The sequence below is a fragment of the Meriones unguiculatus genome, chromosome 15 (assembly GCF_030254825.1).
Source record: "Meriones unguiculatus strain TT.TT164.6M chromosome 15, Bangor_MerUng_6.1, whole genome shotgun sequence".
Taxonomy (NCBI): Eukaryota; Metazoa; Chordata; class Mammalia; order Rodentia; family Muridae; genus Meriones; species Meriones unguiculatus.
The window spans coordinates 72,960,460-72,979,126 of NC_083362.1; the positions used below are offsets into that span (position 1 = coordinate 72,960,460).

An 18,667-nucleotide genomic window follows, 5' to 3' on the forward strand; every position below is an offset into this window, starting at 1 on the left:
AACAAAAACAAAAAACAACCAAAAAAGAAGGCATGCCTGGAGAAAGGCATCAACCAGACTGTGCCACAGGATAGCAAAGGAGAACAGAAGGTGGGAAAATATGATGAGGGTCAGCAAAGGTCCTCTGAGCAAGTTCATACACAGCCTGCTGTGGAGTTCTTAGGTAAAGCTGAATGCTAAGTGAGCACCAGGATCTCTCAGGTGATACCATAATGTATTCCTTAAGAAAGAAAGAAATTTGCCTCCTAGGACCATTCCTTCCCTGAGCTCCTTCTACCTCAGGATGCAAAGTCCTCAGTTATTTGGAGAACAAGCATCTGCCCCTTGATGTTCCTTCGGGTCAAACTCTCTGAGTTCTGCCCACCATTCTGTATGACCTCTCCTAACTCGTGTTGTCCTTTTCCTGGTGTCTCCTTCCCAGTCTTTGGAACTCAGCGCTGCAGGAAACCCTTCCTCCCATTTGGCACTCTCCTACAAGCTCATTTTGACCAACGCTAGCTTCCAGAAGGCCATGCAGTGCCTTTATTCACACTGTATTTACCATCAGACTGCCATCTTCCTTGTGTGTACTTTTTCCTACCTCCACTAAGAACTCCAGCTTGGTTTTCTCCTAGACTTCACATCGCCATATCAGCATATTGCTTCAGGTCCCTGGGGTCTGCCTTCTGGCTCTGCCTTCTTCTGGCTCTGCCTTCTTCTGGCTCTGTCACCCAGCAAGCTGGAGATGCCTCCTAGCAGGGCGGCAGCCATGTCTAAGTAAGCTCACAACCCAGCAAAGCCAGGTCCATGCTGACTTGGGATCTCACTGAGCCTTTTTTTTTTTTTTTCCGTGTGGTCTTCAACAACTCACAAGTGACTCTCACAAGATGCTTTGCCCAAGTCTACATATATGACATTGATCATCCCAAGAAGGTAGCTGCTGTGTTCAACAAGGTTTCGTTCGAACTGTTGCTTTCCTGATGCGTGTTTTTGTTTAATTACGGACCAATGAAAAACATTTCCTAAAATTCAGAGATTTTTCCATGTGATTATCTGATGTTCTTTGGAAAAAAAATGTGAGGTTCTGGTGCACTTAGACTTCCATTACCTCGTGATGAATGTAGGTGGTACCTCCTCTCCTTCAATGCCAAGATCCTCCTCTACCATCTCATGCTAAGCCTGTTCTACCTCAGATACCAAAAAGGGTCTTCTTGTTATGGAAGTGGGAGGGCTTTGCGAGGTCCCACCACCCCCTGAAGTCTATAAGCAGTTAACAATACAGAGGGATGGAGAGACAGTTTCTTCTGTGGTATAGCTGCTGGTAAGGTACCCATGCTCCTGTAAATAACCTCTCATCCATGCTCTCATAAACAGCCCAAATTAAACTCATCGGTGCACACACACACACGCACACACACGCACACGCACATTCACACACACACACACACACACACACACACACTCTACATGAGACACAAGGAAAGGGTACAGCAGGAGTGTGAGGGGTTGTGTGTGTGTGTGAAAACATCACAATGAAGCTGGTTATTGTGTGTAATTGATGTACCACAAATCTAAAAGATTTAATAAAGAACATAATCCGGGAAACAAACATATCAAAAAAGTAAAATATTAACAGCAGGTTTCTCTGGCTAGATTGGGGCCAGTACACACCCACTGGTTCCTAGACCACTACACAGACACATTTTGTGTTTTCTCATAGACCCTGCCTTGGCAAACTGACTAAAACCTTACCCAGGATGCACTTAACCCACTGAATTGTGAACTGCAGAGTAAGCCATCTCACCCATTGTGAAAGTCACAACTTCCCCGATCTGCCCTTCCCCTTAGCTCTTCCTTCCCCCCACAGTTCAGCTCTTTTGCTTCGAGTTCTCTTCCTTCCCCAGCGTGGTGCTTGGGTGACATGGCAGCAGGTGAAACTGCAGCCCATCGCCTGCCGTGGCCTCTGGTCTCAAGTTTGAGAGTGCCTTCTGGTTCCTCTAAGGGCTGGTGTTTATCAGAGTTGCTGTCTGCCTAATGAGAGTCTGGTCCCCGGAGGTCTGGGGCGCGCCCTGCCGGGGAGCTAGAGGGACCATGGCTGTCAGGACAGCTTGCCAAGCAGAGAACACTTTGTTCTTGTCCCTTTCCGGCATCTCTCCGCCTCAGACAATCCCACCACCCACCAAAGCAGGCTAGAAGCTTCCTGTTTTGGTCTGGGCCTTTGCCATCTTTAAGTGGGAAAATCTTTGTCTTTGATGAATGCTGCTTTCCCTCTGCACTGCCCCAAGGGTCATTAACCTTTTTGTGGCCGCTGTGCTTTCTTTCCAGTTTATGTTCTTTCTAATACTGGAGCCACGCAGGAGGAAATACCAGGTCTACACAAGAGGCCCAGTCTATAGGAACTGGAGAGATAAGTGTTGACAAAGTGGCTGATGTTACTCCCTATGACATATGGAGCATCTGACAGCCATTCTCCAGTAAGGAAAACAATGCCCCAGTCATCTGTCAATGTCTGTGGCGTTAATACTCTCAATATGGTGCCCGCTAGCATGGCTGCTTTCAACAACTAACTTTTGGGGTTCCTGAAGAGTTGGGATTTAAGCCATCGGGAACCATGGGTAACAACCCTGTATAATGTGATATAAACTCGAATTGGAAGAGCTGGCAAGGTGGGCCTGCCTCTGGAGTTGAGGCATCCTTATCAGAGCCTCCTAGTCCTAGTTTGGGTTTCTATTGATATGGTGAAATGCCATGACCAAAAGCAAGTTGGGGAGGAAAGGGTTCATTTGACTTACACGACCACATCAATCACAGTTCATCCCTGAAGGAAGTCAGGACCGGGACTCAGACAGGAAGGAATCTGGAGGCAGGACTGATGCAGAGGCCATGGAGGAGTGCTGCTGCCTGACTTGCTCATCATAGCTTGTTCAGCTACCTTCTTAGCACACAGGACCACCAGCTCAGGGGTAACACCACCCACGATGGGCTAGGCCCTCCCCCAATGATCACTCATTGAGAAAATGCCCTACAGCCCCACCTTATGGAGGCATTTTCTCAAGTTCCCTCCTCTCAGATGACGTTAATCTTGTGCCAAGTTAACGTGAGAATAGCTAGCACACTCCTGTAGCTCAATGGGGGTCAGACAAATTCAGTCACTTCCACCTGACTTAGAGCCCTTTCGGACCCCAAACCCTTACACATAGTTGTTTTAATTCAGTATTTTCTCATCTTTTTATCACCTTTGAGGAGGGCATTTTTTTTCCACCTGCCTCTTTTACTGACTTGACTGTGTGATCAAACTTCCTGTTTCTGTCAGCTTCCGTTTATGAATCTGAAAAGTGGGAGATGCTTAGCAGGTCACACACACACACACACACACACACACACACCATGATGATGACTCTTGCCTTAGGCTTACAGCAGCCACTAACTTAAACTCTTGGCCAAGCAGGTCTTACAATCCTCCTCATGGAAGAGGAGACAGATAGCCTGAAAGTGCTAAGTACCACACTCGAATGACAAAATGCCCTAATAAGATGCAACTTAAGGAAGGTCAGGTTTATTTGGGCTCATGATTTGAGGAGATAAGGTCCATTGTGGCGGGGAAGCACAACAGTGAGGGCTTAGACTGGCTTGGCTTATTGCATCTATAGTCAGGAAGCTGAAAGAGATGGATTCTGTTCAGCCGGCCTTCTCCTCTTTTATCTATCTATCTGTCTGTCTGTCCGTCTGTTTGTCTATCTATCTATCTATCTATCTACTTTATTGAGTCTAGACCTCACCTCATAAGGAATACCACCTGCATTTAGATGGTAACTCTCCTCCTTTAATCTTCTCTGGAAATTCCCTGACAGGCATGTTAAGAAGTGTGTCTACTAAGGAATTCTAAGTCCTATTAAGGTGGCAACAAAGATTAACTACAATGGTGGAGCCTTGGATTTGTAGCTGATAATAATGCTTTTTTTTAATCAGTTGTGCACACTGAAGAAATCTGAGACTTGATCTGAAAACATGGAGTTTTACTTTCTCTTGACATTTGACATTTGTAAATTCTAGCAACTCTGGGTCTGTGTTTCCCACAGTCTATAATTAGAACTAAACAGGAACTTCTTCAAGGGGTAAATTCTCCCTTGTGCCACAGTCACCACCTCTCTCTAGCATCTTACACTGCCTACCTCCCTCACATCGAGTTTCAGATTTTACGCTTTTCCCAATGTTACTTATTCTTGCTTCTAAATTTGTATCTACCTATTTGACAGGGTCTCGTTCTGCAGCCCAAGCTTGCCTTGAACTTACAATGGTAGCTTACATTGGTTTCTAACTAGCAGTGAGCTTCAGAGAGCTGGACTCTCCCTTCCGTAGCAGCCATTTATGTAGTGTCTTATTTGCATAGTCCTTATCAAATGTGCTTTGTGTGCACACATCTTTGGCTCAGGTGATAGCCTAGATCTCATTCTGTTTTTGTTTTTCACCCAAGAATCTTGGTAAGATATTTTCCCCCAAAAATGTTAAATCGTATTTATTTATTGTACGTGTGTTCACGTGAGCATGTACCACAGCATACATATGAGGGTCACAAGGCAACCTGTGGGAGCCGGTTCCCTCCTGCCTTTTGGGTCACAGAGAGCGAACTCGGGTTGTCAGTCTCGCTTTACCTTCTAGGCCATCTCGATGACCCTGTAAGATTTTTCCAGGTTGCTGAGTACCTATTCAATCCTTGCTTCCTGCTGGTAGCACATCCATGGGTGCCTTGATCAACCTCACCTGTCCACTCTTCTGGCAAAACTCACTCAGGACACCACCATATACTAACCAGTGATCATGACCCACAGAGGTGGCCCAATATGAGCCCTGTGCTGCACACAGGCCAGGCGTGACACTGCTATAGCATGGGATCTGCTTATATTTTGTTTACCTGGATTATACCCTGGTTGTGCTCCCTAATGGCTGCACCATCCTACCCTCATAGGGTTCCTTATACAGCACAAGCATGGAGAAAAGGAGGGGAGCTTCTCTGTACATATTATATACCAGGAAATTATGTCCTATACATGGAGTTCAGAATAGGTCCCAGACACAGACAGTGAAAGTGGAGAATAGCCCCCAGGTAGGATCAAAGGGACCAGAACCAGGAGCAGGTCCAGACCTCAAAGATTTCTGCAAGCTAGTTCCCACCTTATAAATTTCTATAACTTTCTAAAAACAATGCTTTGGCCTGGAAGTAAGCACTCAATCCATGGGAACATTGTAAATTTAAACCATAACAACCGTCTGTTAGCATTAGATACTCAGAGCTTCTGCCTCTGACTGGGTTTGTTGTTGTTTTTTAATGGCTTATGGTATCTATTGATGCCCAGGGCCAAACCCAGCTGTGTGTTGGTCAGAGGTCATTTTCAGCAGGCGAGCAGTCTTCTGGCTTGCTCTACTCTAGCCCACCTCTGATGTGAGAGGGGGATGTGCACAGTGCATCCTGGATGGAAGCTTCCATAGGCAACGACTGCAAACGTGGAAGGTTTGGAGAGTAGAGAGCACCATGATGAGGCTCTGGGGACACAAGAGAGGGCCCAGAGGGGACAGAAGACCTGCCCAAAGGATGATATGGAAGGACAGTGAGCCCGGTGGAGCTGGATTGAATGTGCGTACATTTGGGATTTATCCCTAGCGACAGCCCTGGTGATAAAATGAACTGAGTAACATTGGAGCAGATGCTGAATCTCTCAGGTTCAGCTTCCTTCAGGCCAGTGAAGATGATTACATCATAAAGTTCAGTGAAATGAAGATCCTGGGGAAGAGCTCACTCTCCTGTTGTTTATATTTGTGCATAACCTTTTCAAGACTCTGCGTGCGATCTACTGTCTCATGGGCAAACCACTCAAGGCTCCACTTTAACTTTTATGCTAGAATTAAAAGTGATATATTCCCCAAACCCTCAAAAAAAAAAAAAAAAAAAACAAAGTCTTTATGCTTATAATGAACATTGATTTTTTTTTTTTCCTCCCCTGGCTTAAGCAGTCTGGCTATCACAGGCTGATCTAGATGGGCTCTTCTGAGTCAAGTTTGACCCCTCAAAGCTGGTCGGACCCTGGCCTGCTTCTCATATGTTCTTGGCTCAGGTGATGGCTATCTCTTCTCATAAACAATTGTAGGCTCCAGAGATGTCAAGGTGAGACCCACAATGATCTCTGCTTAGAATTGGTACATTTTCCCACATTAAATTGGCTAAGGCAAGACACGAGGCCGAGTCACACTAATGGTGCAAAGAAGTAGGTCTCTCACACTATCGTATCACGTATTGCAAATTTGGGGGATGAAAGTATGGATTCCTATTTCCACAACTGGAAAAGTCTGCTCAGCCATAGCTGTCTTGCTAGTACTAGCCTTGGAGAAAGTGCAGAGGTGGCTTCCACAGGTAACTCATGACCTCGCTGGGATGGAGGTCTGAGGTACAATGTCTACTTGTCTGCTATGACTCCGATGACAAAAGACCGCATCTTGTCCCTGCATTTTGTTGTGATCCTGAGGTACCAGGAGAGGGCTCCTCTGTCCAAATCCCTAAGCCATATGCTGATGATGGCATTGCCACCATTGCCTTCTTCCATCCTGTGGCAATACCAGAAAGCTTAGAGGTAGCATTTAGAGTTGGGATGTCACATTCCAATCAGCCAGGGATGTCACTTTCCCATCATCCCCAAGCCCTGAAGCTCCTTTGATATGAGTTTACCTTAGCTGCTCAAATACTGAAGGAAAAGCTGGGACTTACTCCACAACACAGATTCAGGAGAATGAGGGTTCCAATGATCTGACCTCTCAGAGCAGATCACAGCTCATGCGAGATAAAGCTGAAGGAGCCTAACCAGACGCCGGCATAGAATGTGTCTTGGCACCCTCAGTGGGAGGATGCAGAGGAGGGGACAGGACTGCTGGAAGATGACTCTGTAGAACAGAGGGAAGGGGTCTGCCTGAGAGATTAGGAATTGCCAGGTCTGAGAGATAGGAAGGTTGGCTCTGAGAATCAGGGACAGTGAGATGAACTGAGACATCAGAGCAGATACTGCTGGCTGGGCCTGGGGGCAGAGCCCACACTGAGTCATCCCATAGTCTTTCCAAAGGCATGTGACCAAAAGGCTGGATGAAGTACGGTAGTTAGCACTGGGAAGCTATCCAGGAGACCCCTCAGAGGACACTCTCCTTACTTGCTGTATGTCCACGCCACCAAGAGCTTAATGTCTGTCCTGGTAGCTAGGGACTCACCTTCCCTCACTGCTCCAAAGTGAGGGAAGGTAAGGAGTGTGTTTCCTCTGGATCCATATCCACCCATCTGCTGCCATGCCCTAAATCCATGCATGTGCCAACCACAGCTCAGTCTGTGACCTGAGTCCTACAAACCCACAAAGCCAACCATCTATATGAGATACAGTGGTTTAGGTTCCCTGCAGCCTGACTGCCAGGGTGGCCTTATTCCAAAGTCCCCTGGAAGAGTTCTGAGATACCCATGCATCCTGCCCCACATCAGCTCCCATGGACAAGACCACCTTTATCACCACACTGCACCAGGAAGACACCAAAGTCCCTTTCTTAGCTCAAAGCTCTAGGTCAGTTGCTAAAGCCACCTGCTCACCAGTTTGCCAGGCTCTTCATGGAGAGAGGGGACGGCTTCCTGCTCAACATAAGGGTTCCATACCATCTATGTTCAGTTGTCACTCATTTGAGATAAATCAAGCCCATAGGTCCTGGGAGGGAAGAGAGTAGGGTCCAATCGACTCCCATCTTCTTCCAGCCAGATCACCTCCTGTCCCACTCACAAGCAAGGTCTACCATGCTCCTGGGTGATGGGATGTTGGCAGGAGCCCAACTCCACCATGCCACCTTGATTCTCCAGCCCTAGCCCAAGGCCTGTGCCAATAAAGGGGGTGCTGCCCCGCCCCAGGCAACCCTGATGAGACAACAGCCTGCACTCAGTGGAAGCTTCCTGGGGCTGCCATCACCCCCTCACCTCCGTCCATGGACACAGGACTACCAGACGCTCTGTGACTGCTTCTATGCTCTTAATGTATCCGAATTATTACAGTTATCTGAGCACTGTGATGACAGCTACGGATTTTATACAAAACCTCTAAAACTATGTAAGCCTGGATGGTTTTATATGATCTTTTTAAATTTGACACTTTTAGAGAAGATCTCTTTGAAAACCCTTCCCTGCATATACACGTGTGTGTGCATGGGTGCACATGCCTGCACGTGCTCATGCTAGAGAAATGATCTAAGTTACATAAACTGACTCTAAGAATGCTTTTTATAACCATGTTAAGCTCAAAAATGTTTTCATGTAACCAACTACGACGTAGACCAGTTCCAGCCTGTTTTTTTTCTCTCTCTTTCTCTCAATAACTTATTTTGAAAGTAATTTGACTTAGAAAATTTTAAAGAACAGTTTAAAGAATTGCATTATCCTCTCTCATCTTCCCCGTGGAGCATTTTAACATCTCACGAGCTTATCATTCTCTCTCATATTACCACTGCTGTTTAATTATGGGAGAGCAAGAGTCTGACAATGCCCTATTATCTCTCTCTTCTTCGTAGTCACATCAGCTATCAAAATCAGGACATTAACATGGATCTACCATCCAATCCTATAGCTCCATTCAAATCCCTCCAACAGTCTTAGCAGCCATATAAAAATATCCTACTTGTGCATTTATGAAAACTATAATTTACATATATAAAGTAATTTTCCTCCTGGACCAGTGTTCAATCCAGAGTCACAAGTGACATGGACCTGCCTTAACCCTTTAATGCTCTAAAGCTAGGTATGCTGTTGTATTGTTCCTTCTTTTGTGATACTTTTTTTTTTTTCCAGAACTAGCTAGTAGTTTTGTAGGCTGCCTCTTGACTTGAATTCTTCAAGGCCTTCCCCATGACTGGGTCTAGTCCTGCTTTTCCAGCAGGACTTCTCAAAAATGGTGCTGTGCTTAACACTCCCCCTCAAGGAGGTGCCTGTGTCACTTTGCCCTATGAGTATACAAGATTTTCCCTTTGCAAAATTACTATAGATATGTATTATTCTGTGTCTTTGTTTTCTCTGTCTCTCCCTCTTTACCTCTCTCCTTTTCTCCTTCCCTCCCTCCCTTTCTTTCTGCTTAGTATTGAAACCAGAGTCTCACACACATTAGGCTACCATGGAGCCATATCCCCAGATCCAGGAATTCATGGTCATCCTAGGCATCACAGTAAGTTTGAGGCCAGCGTCAATTCCATGAGTCCCTGTCTACAATAATGAATAAAAGAGAAAACTGAGGTAAGGCAGAACGACACAGCTTATTGTCACTCAGAATCCCAACACTCAGAAGCTATGGCAAGGAAAGCACTCATGTGAATCCAGCTTGGGCTAAATAATGAGACCCTGCCTCAAAACAGACAAAAGATAACTAAGCTAAGGGTATACCTCAGGGAGCGATTGCTTGCCTAACATACTCAAGGGTTTGAATTCGATCCCTAATAGTGCAAAAAAAAAAAAAAATACAGCTAGAAAATTATATACACACACTCACAAACACACACAACTGTTCTGTGGAAAGAGTCTGAGACTTTCTAAATATCTCATCCCTTAAGCCCCACCCCCTACTTTTAGCATCTACTGGTGAAGCTCATCTGGATCAGTTATGACAATGATGGCTGACAAAATGCTGAGTGCCTCTCCCTGTCATTTGTTTGACAGTTATTAACTGACCAAGGGAAGAGCTTTCCCTTCTGGTTTATTTATATAAGGATAGACTCACGAATTCTGATTTTACTCAGTGAACTATAACTATTTTCTTTTTTTTTATTTTTTTAACTGTTTTCATTATTCATTTTGATGTTCAGATTGTGCTAGCTTCTCCCTCCCACTGTCCTTCCAGTTGGTTCCTGGCCTTTTTTTTGTTGTTGTTGTTGTTGTTTTTTGACAAATTGTCTTCATTTTCAAAGCATGACTTTACTCCCTAGTTCTGGTTCTGAACCTTCCTAATGCCCCCACCCCTTAATATAGTTCCTTGTTGTGATAACCCCCAACCATTCATAATTGTAATTTGCTACTGTTATGAATAATAATGTAAATAATTTTGGAGATCGAGGTTTGCCAGAGGGGCCATGACCCACAGCTGGAGAACCACTGCTCTAGAGCTATAGCTATCAGGTTCTGCTGTGCCTTCCCAGCCCTGGATTGTAGCCTATTAGCTGAAGGAAAGGGCCTCTGGGCCTTTCTAATGGGGAAGGGTGTTCAATGACCAAGATTTGAGCAATAAGCGTAGTCACTGCTGTTAGGGTATCATCCCTTCTGGGCCCTCTCAGCAGACAGAACCAAGAAGTGTGTGTGTGTGTGTGTGTCTGTGTGTGTGTGTGTGTGTCTGTGTGTGTGTGTGTGTGTGTCTGTGTGTGTGTACTCACAATTCACACGGCTACTTCCCATTCCAATAGAAGACTACAGAATTGCTCTGCAGGTCCTTCCCCAGCCTGGCTTGTGTTCTTCTCCTTGTTTCCTAGCAGGTATGGAACCCATCCTCTGCTCTGCTGTCCCCTTGTCCTGGCCATTTCCAATAGCTTCTCAGGCTCTGGATACCTCCTTATCTCAGTCTCCACTGTGGCTTCAGTCCATCCATCTCTGTATCCTTCTGTATCCTGGCTCAGAAGCTGGCCCTAGCTTCTTCAAAGGCAATGAAACAATGAAAATGTGTTAATAAACAAAGGGAAAGGAGCTGGGCATGGTGGGTCATGCCTATAACCTCAGTACTTGGGAGGCTGAGGCAGGAGGATCTCAAGTTCCAGACCAATCTGAGCTAATGGTGAATGTCAGTCAGCCCAGCCTGAGCTCTGGAGTAAAATCCTATCTCAGACACAGAGAGGGAGAGAATGAGCTATCTTCTACTGAGATATCTTATAGAGAAAGCATTCTCAGCTTTGTAACTGAGCACAGATTTCTGAGTCTACAGCACCCTCTAAAACTATCCCAAGCCCAGCCTCCCCCTTTTCCCAGGCCCCTGGGTCTCTCTAGCTGGCCACGCTTCCTCCGTGTATTAGCATTCTAGCTGTACCAGCACCCCATCCTGCTCCTCTCTCCTTCCTTCCACAGCATCCACTCTTGCTCCACACTGCAGCCAAAGTGATGTCAACCTGGCCAGCTGTGGTGGTTTGCACCTGGAATCAACACACAGGAGGCCAAGGCAGGTGGATGATGACACCAAGTCTGAGCTACATTGTGAGAGCTTGGATCAATTAATAAATAAAAACTAAAATATCAATCCAGTTATACTACATGTATCCACAACCTTAGCTCTTAAATGCTCCCAGAAGCTTCAAATCACTCTTTTAAGAAAAAAAAAAAATCCAGATGCTGCCAAAACCCCAGAGGCCAAAACAAAACAAAACATGCTTTCTCTTCCCTTTCTTTATCCATATTGGGTCTGTAATCCTCAGGAAGACGTTTGGTTGAAGCAGAGGAGGTGATGAGACAACAGAATCCTGATAACTGCAGATATAGGAGAGAGTGGGGTGTAATGAGGAGAGACGCTGGGGGGGAGGTCCTAACCATGGCCGATAACCACACAGGAAGATGGCAGACCTATCCAGCATGTGCTGAGCAGCTCAGAGTAGAACACAAAGGCCTGGTCAGGCCAACTGAACTCTAAGCTTCCCTGACCCTCCCGCAGCCAGCATGGCTCTCTGCTCTTCTGTAGAAGTTGTATCCATGGAGCACCCCCAGGCCTGGACAGGATCTAGCCCATGCCTGTCCCTCCATCACCATCTTCCCAACTTCTGCAGACCCGTGGTCCTCACTGAGGAGCAGAAATAGGAAGAGCAACCAACGGCACCCCTCTGCACAAACAGATGAACAGATTTTCAGCTCTCCACCTGAGCCCTGTCTTCCGACTTTCTCCTCAGACCTGAAATGAGTGCTTTGCTGTAGTGAGATCATGCAGAGCTTTTTGTTTGGTTTGGGTTCTCCACGTCACATGTACTATCATGTATAAAATTTCCACGGTAACCGGGTAGGCGGCCTCTGTAGCCAAGGATGGCCTTGAATTCCTGATCCCCCCACCAGCCTCTGACTCCCAAGTGCTGGCATTGCAGGCCTGCCATCCAGCTCTGGATATTCTTTACAATCTGAAATGAAAGCTGCCCAAACCTTCAGGGTGACCACCCAGAGCACCACACTTCCTGCTGGGCAGCTGGCAGACTTCCTCCCCTGTGCCCAGACTTATTTCGGTTCTGCATTTAGAGATGGCAGACGGTGCTGACATTAAAATTATCCCCTGGGAAGTTTCAGCTTGTCTAGGGTTCTGACCTCTCTGTCCTGCTCCCCCTCCCCCTGGAGGGTGTTTTCGGACATCCCTAGGACCAGGAAAAGCAGCAAGCAGTCTGAATACCAGCTGTCCTTCAGCTGCCCTTTGTCTTAAAGACACAAGTGCCCTCCTCTTCCTGACACCCCCCACCCCCAGTTTGAGGGATAGCCCTTTGCACCCAGAGCCTTTGTGCCTAACTTCATACCTTTGAGGAAATCAGTACTTGGTAGTGGCAAGAGGTGGGAGAACAGGATTTCTCCCTACAAAGTCCAGCTGGGCAGTCCATTTGCCTCTGCTTCCCTCCACTTTCTTCAAGGCCAAGGTCTGTTGTATGAGGTAAATGTATCCCAGAACAGTGGTGGGCCTGATGTTATGAGTCTCACCAGTTTCCCCTGTTAAAAAAAGGCTTGGGCTATAAGACTGGGTTTCTCAAGCCTCTTCTGAACTTTCGGGGGAAGTAGGCACCGAAATTATATCCCCGAGGCAGAGTGAGCTGTGCATTCCAGGCTGGGCTTTTTGTGCTGCTGCCTTTACAAGGCCTTATAAAAATGCTGTCTCTGGATACTCTCTATAGACATATTAACTAATTGGGGGCAAGGGAATATACCACATTCTGTTTTGCAAACAGAACTAATCCTTACCTTATTTTCTTGCACGTAACTTTTGATTCTGGACATAAATTCACATCCAGTGTGATGATTAAGGAAATCCCAAAGATAGGTCTGCCTCAAGCCTGGGATATCCCAGTTAAAAGGCTGGGGCTGAGAATGAAGCCCTGTGAATGGTACCAGTCCCTCAGGGTGTGCTGTGCCCAACACCATTATAACAATACTGATGTCCTCAACTTAATTTTTTTTTTCCTAAATCAAACTGCCTGCTGCATTCTCTGGTTGACCTGTAAAGAGAGAAGGGATTCATCCCTGGCAAACAGAAGGGGAGAGTGACCATGGAGCAGAAATTTCATGGCCCATGGGTCTCACCTTCCTGAGGGACAGAGTGAGGGTACCTCAATAAACAGCTCAGAATTGTGTTAGCAGCACACAGCTAACATGAGACCTTTGGAGTTCCTTCTCTATTTCAAAATGACTTGATGCATCTTTTAAGGAAGGCCATAGCTGCAGAATGAGGAACAAAAGCTGGCAGTCTGGGCATTAAGAATCCAGGGCCACACCCCCTCCCCTGGCAAGAAACCATGTTCAGGCCCTTCTTTATCTGAGCCCCATGTCTCACGTGGCACACAGGTGCTGTTCTCATGTCAGGAACTTACACACTGAGAATCTTTTGTTTCCACTCAGGTCCATTCACTCCCCTGGGTTCCCATTGGGTTTGGCCAGTGGAAGCCACAACTAGGCAGCAAGAGGGTGAAGGGAAGATAGTAAAGTTGCAGAGTAAGAGTGGAGGACCTATGGCGTCACAACCAGTACATGGTTCCACCTGGAGGTGCCTGCTTCACCATCCTTGAGGGCTGAACTCAACCTGCCCTCCCTATCTTCCTGGAAGCCTGTGTCTCCTGGGCAGTCAGCCATCCTGGCCTAGCCGGCCCTGCTCCTTGGCCTCCAGGACTGGCTCAAGCACAGCAGTGGCCAGACAGGCATGCGTGACTTAACAGCTGCGTGCGTTCACAGCATGCGTGCATTCCCAGCTGCCTCCAGCCCTGCCTGCCCCCTGAGGGATTCCTTTAGCTGGTCTGTTCCTCTGCTTGCTTAATGCACAGCCTAGTCACACATCATTGAACATGTCTACAATTCAATAGTGAAGCACAGTTCCAGTTTCTGGGTTTTGTTTGTTTTGTTTTTTTCTGTTGTTACCTCTGTCATCAATAAATAATGTGCATCTCGGCTTGCCTGCCTCCTGGAACCCAAATCTCCTGCACCTTCACACAGTCTTCAGATGCTCCCTGTCCCCTGCCGAGACTCCTCTCGCACATTCACACATGGGTCAGCTCACCTCCAGTTTCTTTGATCTTTTCATATTCTTTCCAAATGCCTAGTGGCATGCCATCCGTTTGCTCTAACTCACCCCCTCCCCACGCACGCACACACAAGATCATGCTTCCTTTCACCTGCTTTACCTGAGTTAAGTTCCGGGGTCTCACACCTCATCAAATCATTTTTGTTACTCCATTCCTGTTTGAGTTTGAATCACTGAAAGAATATTCTGGAAATCTCAGCTCAGGTGGTTAGTGGTTCTTACAGGAGAGTAAGTAGCATGGGGCTTTGAGAAAACAAGGGAATTTACTGAAAAGAATAAACAGTTTTCTTAAGCTCTCCACAAATTTACTAAAACAGCCTAAGCCATACAGCACACACACATATACACACAAGCACATACACACAGTGTGTGTTTGTGTGCAATGCTCATGAGCACACAAGTACACTTGAAGAGAGAGAGAAGCAGACAGAGAGAGGCAGGGAGCCCATATGGACATCCTGAGTCCATAGAGACTCTTCTCACACAAGGGCTGTGTGTCCCCACGACAGTGTGGAAGACGGAGGAGCCAGGGTTCAGAGACAAGCCTGAGCGCTTCCTAGGTGTATCAGCTGTTTGTCTCACTGCCCCGTGACAAAATACCACCTAACAAAAGCAACTTGAGGAAGAAAAGGCTTGATTTTGTTTACAGTTCCGGGTGTAGTCTGTTCTGGGGGAGATACAGCAGGAGAAGCAGACACAGTGGCCACTCTTCGTCCACAGTCAGGAAGCAGAGGGTGATGAATGCTGGTCTCAGTTTGCTTTCTCAGCCCAAAGGATGGTGTCATGTTGGCGAACTTTTTTCTAAACGTCAGAAGCAGAGGGTGATGAATGCTGGTCTCAGTTTGCTTTCTCAGCCCAAAGGATGGTGTCATGTTGGCGAACTTTTTTCTAAACTCTTTTATTTTCATTTCTTATATCTTTTTTCTCCCTATTCCACTCCAATCCCTTCCAACACCCCAACACCAGGTAGGAGAGGAAAAAGGAGAGGGAGCGCAGTTCTTTCTTGGCTGCTTCCTCTGGTCAGGGTAATTGTCAGGCTCCTTGGAGCCAGTCCAATCCTCGTTTCAGATCTCCATCTTGAACTAGGAGCAGCAAGGGGGAAACGGGAGCAGCCTTGTTCTTTTTCTTGTCTACACTCTCTAGGCTCTGGCATTTATTCCCTCTCCAGAGTCCTCAGATTTCAACCATCTGCAGCTGGCAAAGAGCTCCACTCAGAGCCTGCATGAAGCAAATAGTCTGCTGCTGTGGACCATCTGAATTAGTCCCACATCCCACACCTGGCACCAAAACAAAAACATGTTTAAATCCACAACAGTGTCACCTACATTTAGGGTGGGTTTTCCAACCTCAATCAGCCTAACCTAGATATGCCCAAAGACTCATATCTAAGGTGAGTCTTAATCCCACCAAGCAGGCAAGATACCTGATTCTGTCCCATTCACCTGTGATTCTGAAGTCAGCAGGTCAAGGTCCTACCAAGCTCCCAAATAGAGCCGTCAAACCATCAGCAACAGGATTCTAACGTAGAGGTGGTTGAGTCAACTGCCTGCTTACTTTCCTGTGAAGGCTTTCCCTTCCTATTGGCCTCCTTTACCCCAGTAGCGGGTCTCGCTCAGCCAAGAAGGCAGCTAGCTGGCTCCAGAGAAACGGTTCAGCCTCTGATCTCCAAACCTGAAGATGGACATAAGAGCCACTATTAGGATGATAGGGAGAGCTAGACGTGGTGGCTCATGCCTGCCATCCCAGCACTCAGGTAGCTGAGGCAGGAGGATTGCCATGAGTTTGAGGCCAACCTGAGCTACAACATAAGACATTGTCTTAAAATAATAATAAAATAAAAAGATGGGAGTAAACTGTGGGCAAACCTGGGGTGTTTGGAGGCCCAGGTAGAGGGATTCTGATGCTGCAAAGTCACAGAAGACTCAGTGGAGAAAGTGTATAAGATGCCCACCTCATTACCTGCCCTGCTCGGATCTGACTGCCTGTAGGCATGGCATCTTAGCAAGGGCATGACTGGATGAATGAAAGGGCATCTTGGTGGGGGCTGAGCTGTTCAGAGAAGACCTCGGATTTCCTGCTGGAGTTCCCTCTTCCATCAACAGGCAAACGAGTCCTGATCCCAGAGTGTTAGAATAACCGAGTCATCTCTGTCATCAACGGCGGAAGTACAAACCTGTGTTGCTTGGACCACTTTCTGACTTTTGATTGAAAAAAAAAAAAAAGAAGCATAATTAAGAGCTGGTTAGATGGCCAAGTGGCTAAGAACTCTGGCTGCTCTTGCAGAGGACCCGCACTTCAGTTCCCAGCACTCCCATGGTGGCTCACAATGATCTCTAACTAGCCCAAAGGATCTGACGCCCTCTTCTGATCTCCGTGGGCAGTGAACACTCATGCACATGTGTAAACAGAGGCAAAACATCATACACATAAAAGAATTCTTCTAATCTTTAAAAAAAAAAGGTAACTCAGTCTGGCATGGTAGTGCACACCTTTAATCCCAGAACTCAGGAGGCAGGAGCAGACAAATCTCTGTGAGTTCCAGGTCAGGCAGGAATACATAATGAGACCCAGTCTCAAAAAATAAACAAACAAAAATAGAATTAAAACACAACTTAAAATATTACAAAAATGAGCTCTTCTATGTTTAAAAATAGTAGTCAACTGTGGTGGCACAAGCTTGTCATTTTAAGCACTTGAGGCAGGATCTGAGGCAGGAGGATGGTTACAAGTTTGAGGTCACCTTGGGCCACACAGCCAGACACCATTTCAAAAAGCCTTAAATAAATAAATAGACACCCCATGCGTGGTGGCATGTGTCCATAACCCCCATTTTGGGGGCAGGTAGGCATGAGCCAGGGGATGTGACTTCAAGCCCAGTCTGGATAACTTAGAGAGACCCTGCCTCAAAATAAAGCTAAAAAGACCTTGCAACAACCGTGCGTGGTGACACACATCTGTAATCCCGGGAGGCAGAGGCAGGAGGTGCAGTGCAGTGGTAGGACGCTTGTTTAGCATGTGTAAAGCCCCAGGTTCAATCCCCGCAATCATAAAAATAGGTAATTAATAAACAAACCGTCTGGGCCTGGGAGTGTCCCCGGTGTTAGGGCTGTGTGTGCTTTGCATGTGTGAGGAACTGAGGTCAATCTTCAACACCAAAAATAAAAAATAATTTTTAGAAATGGTCTTTGTGGGGGGGAGCAAAAATAGCTCTGTTCACCACACAGACACCTAAACTATTAAAAATAGAACTCTTGAGCCTTTGGGATTCTAGGTGATTTCTTTTAAAAGCTGTAATTTCTAATTTGGATATAATAAAAAAATATATGCCATGTTGTATAGAGAAGTACTTATAAAAATAATTTTTAACAGATGGAAATTGTAAAAAAAATAGTTTTAAAAATACCCCCATTTGCACCTTTGCAAAGAGCTCCTGGGGGCCACTGGCTCCAGGGTGTGAGGTGTGGGTGGGGAGCCCGAGGCTTTTTCAGGAGCGTGGTCACCCTCGGTCTCCTCACTCCCGCTACAGGTGGCTTCTGTGGTCGGGTGGCATTCTAGTTAAAGTGCGCTCTGTCTGGGGCTTCTGTCCTCAGGCATCCGAAGGGGTCCCCATGAGGTTCTTCGCGAAGCTAGACCAGCTCATCGAGTTTTACAAGAAGGAAAACATGGGGCTGGTGACCCACCTGCAGTACCCCGTGCCTCTGGAGGAGGAGGATGCCACGGAGGAGCCTGAAGAGGACACTGGTAGGAAGGGAAGAAGGGGGTGGTGAGGGTGGGGAGGTGCCAGCGGGATTCGGCCGGTCTAGTCCCACAGGCGCTGATACAGTAGAGCACCCCTTTGGGGGTCCTTTCACAAGGGTCGAGTATCAGACATCCCAAAGATAAGGTGTTTACATTATGATTCATAACAGTAGCAAAATTACAGATATGAAGTAGCAACAAAATAAATCTGTGGTTGTAGTCACCACGTCATGAGGAGCTGTATTAGAGGGCTATAGCATTAAGAAGGTGGAGAAGCACTGGATTAGAGGGGCTTGCTAGAGCACAGTAATGATGGGCCGGGAATGTGGACTCTGAAGTCAGGTGTGGACCAGGCCTCCTGCTCTCTGGCTTGCTGCCTTTGTGGCCTTGAGCGGCTTCAACTCTCTGAACCGCAGGCTTCCCTTTAAAGAGACTAGACAACGGTAGCACATATTAATCTCTCAGGACGTCACGGGATCAGATGAGCCCAGCAAACACGCCATAAACGAAGCTGCCATCACTATAGTGAAAACAATGAAGGTGATCCTTGTACCTAAGTGGGAGGATGGAAAATGCCTCCTCGAATACCATCATTGAAGGCAGCAAAAATGGTCACTGTGGTACATTCCACCAGCAATTCCAAAATCTAGGGGCCTGAGGCAGGAAGA

At 46.7% G+C, this 18,667-nt stretch overlaps 1 protein-coding gene across 2 annotated transcripts in view; it reads left to right on the forward strand.

The window, feature by feature from the left end:
• Inpp5d (inositol polyphosphate-5-phosphatase D) overlaps positions 1-18,667 on the forward strand; it is a 100,717-nt gene that overhangs the window by 29,960 nt on the left and 52,090 nt on the right. For both annotated transcript variants that reach the window (XM_021644613.2, XM_021644615.2), the window contains exon 3: positions 17,852-18,002. In XM_021644613.2, the coding sequence (XP_021500288.1) occupies positions 17,852-18,002 (151 nt within the window). The remainder of the gene's footprint in view (positions 1-17,851; positions 18,003-18,667) is intronic.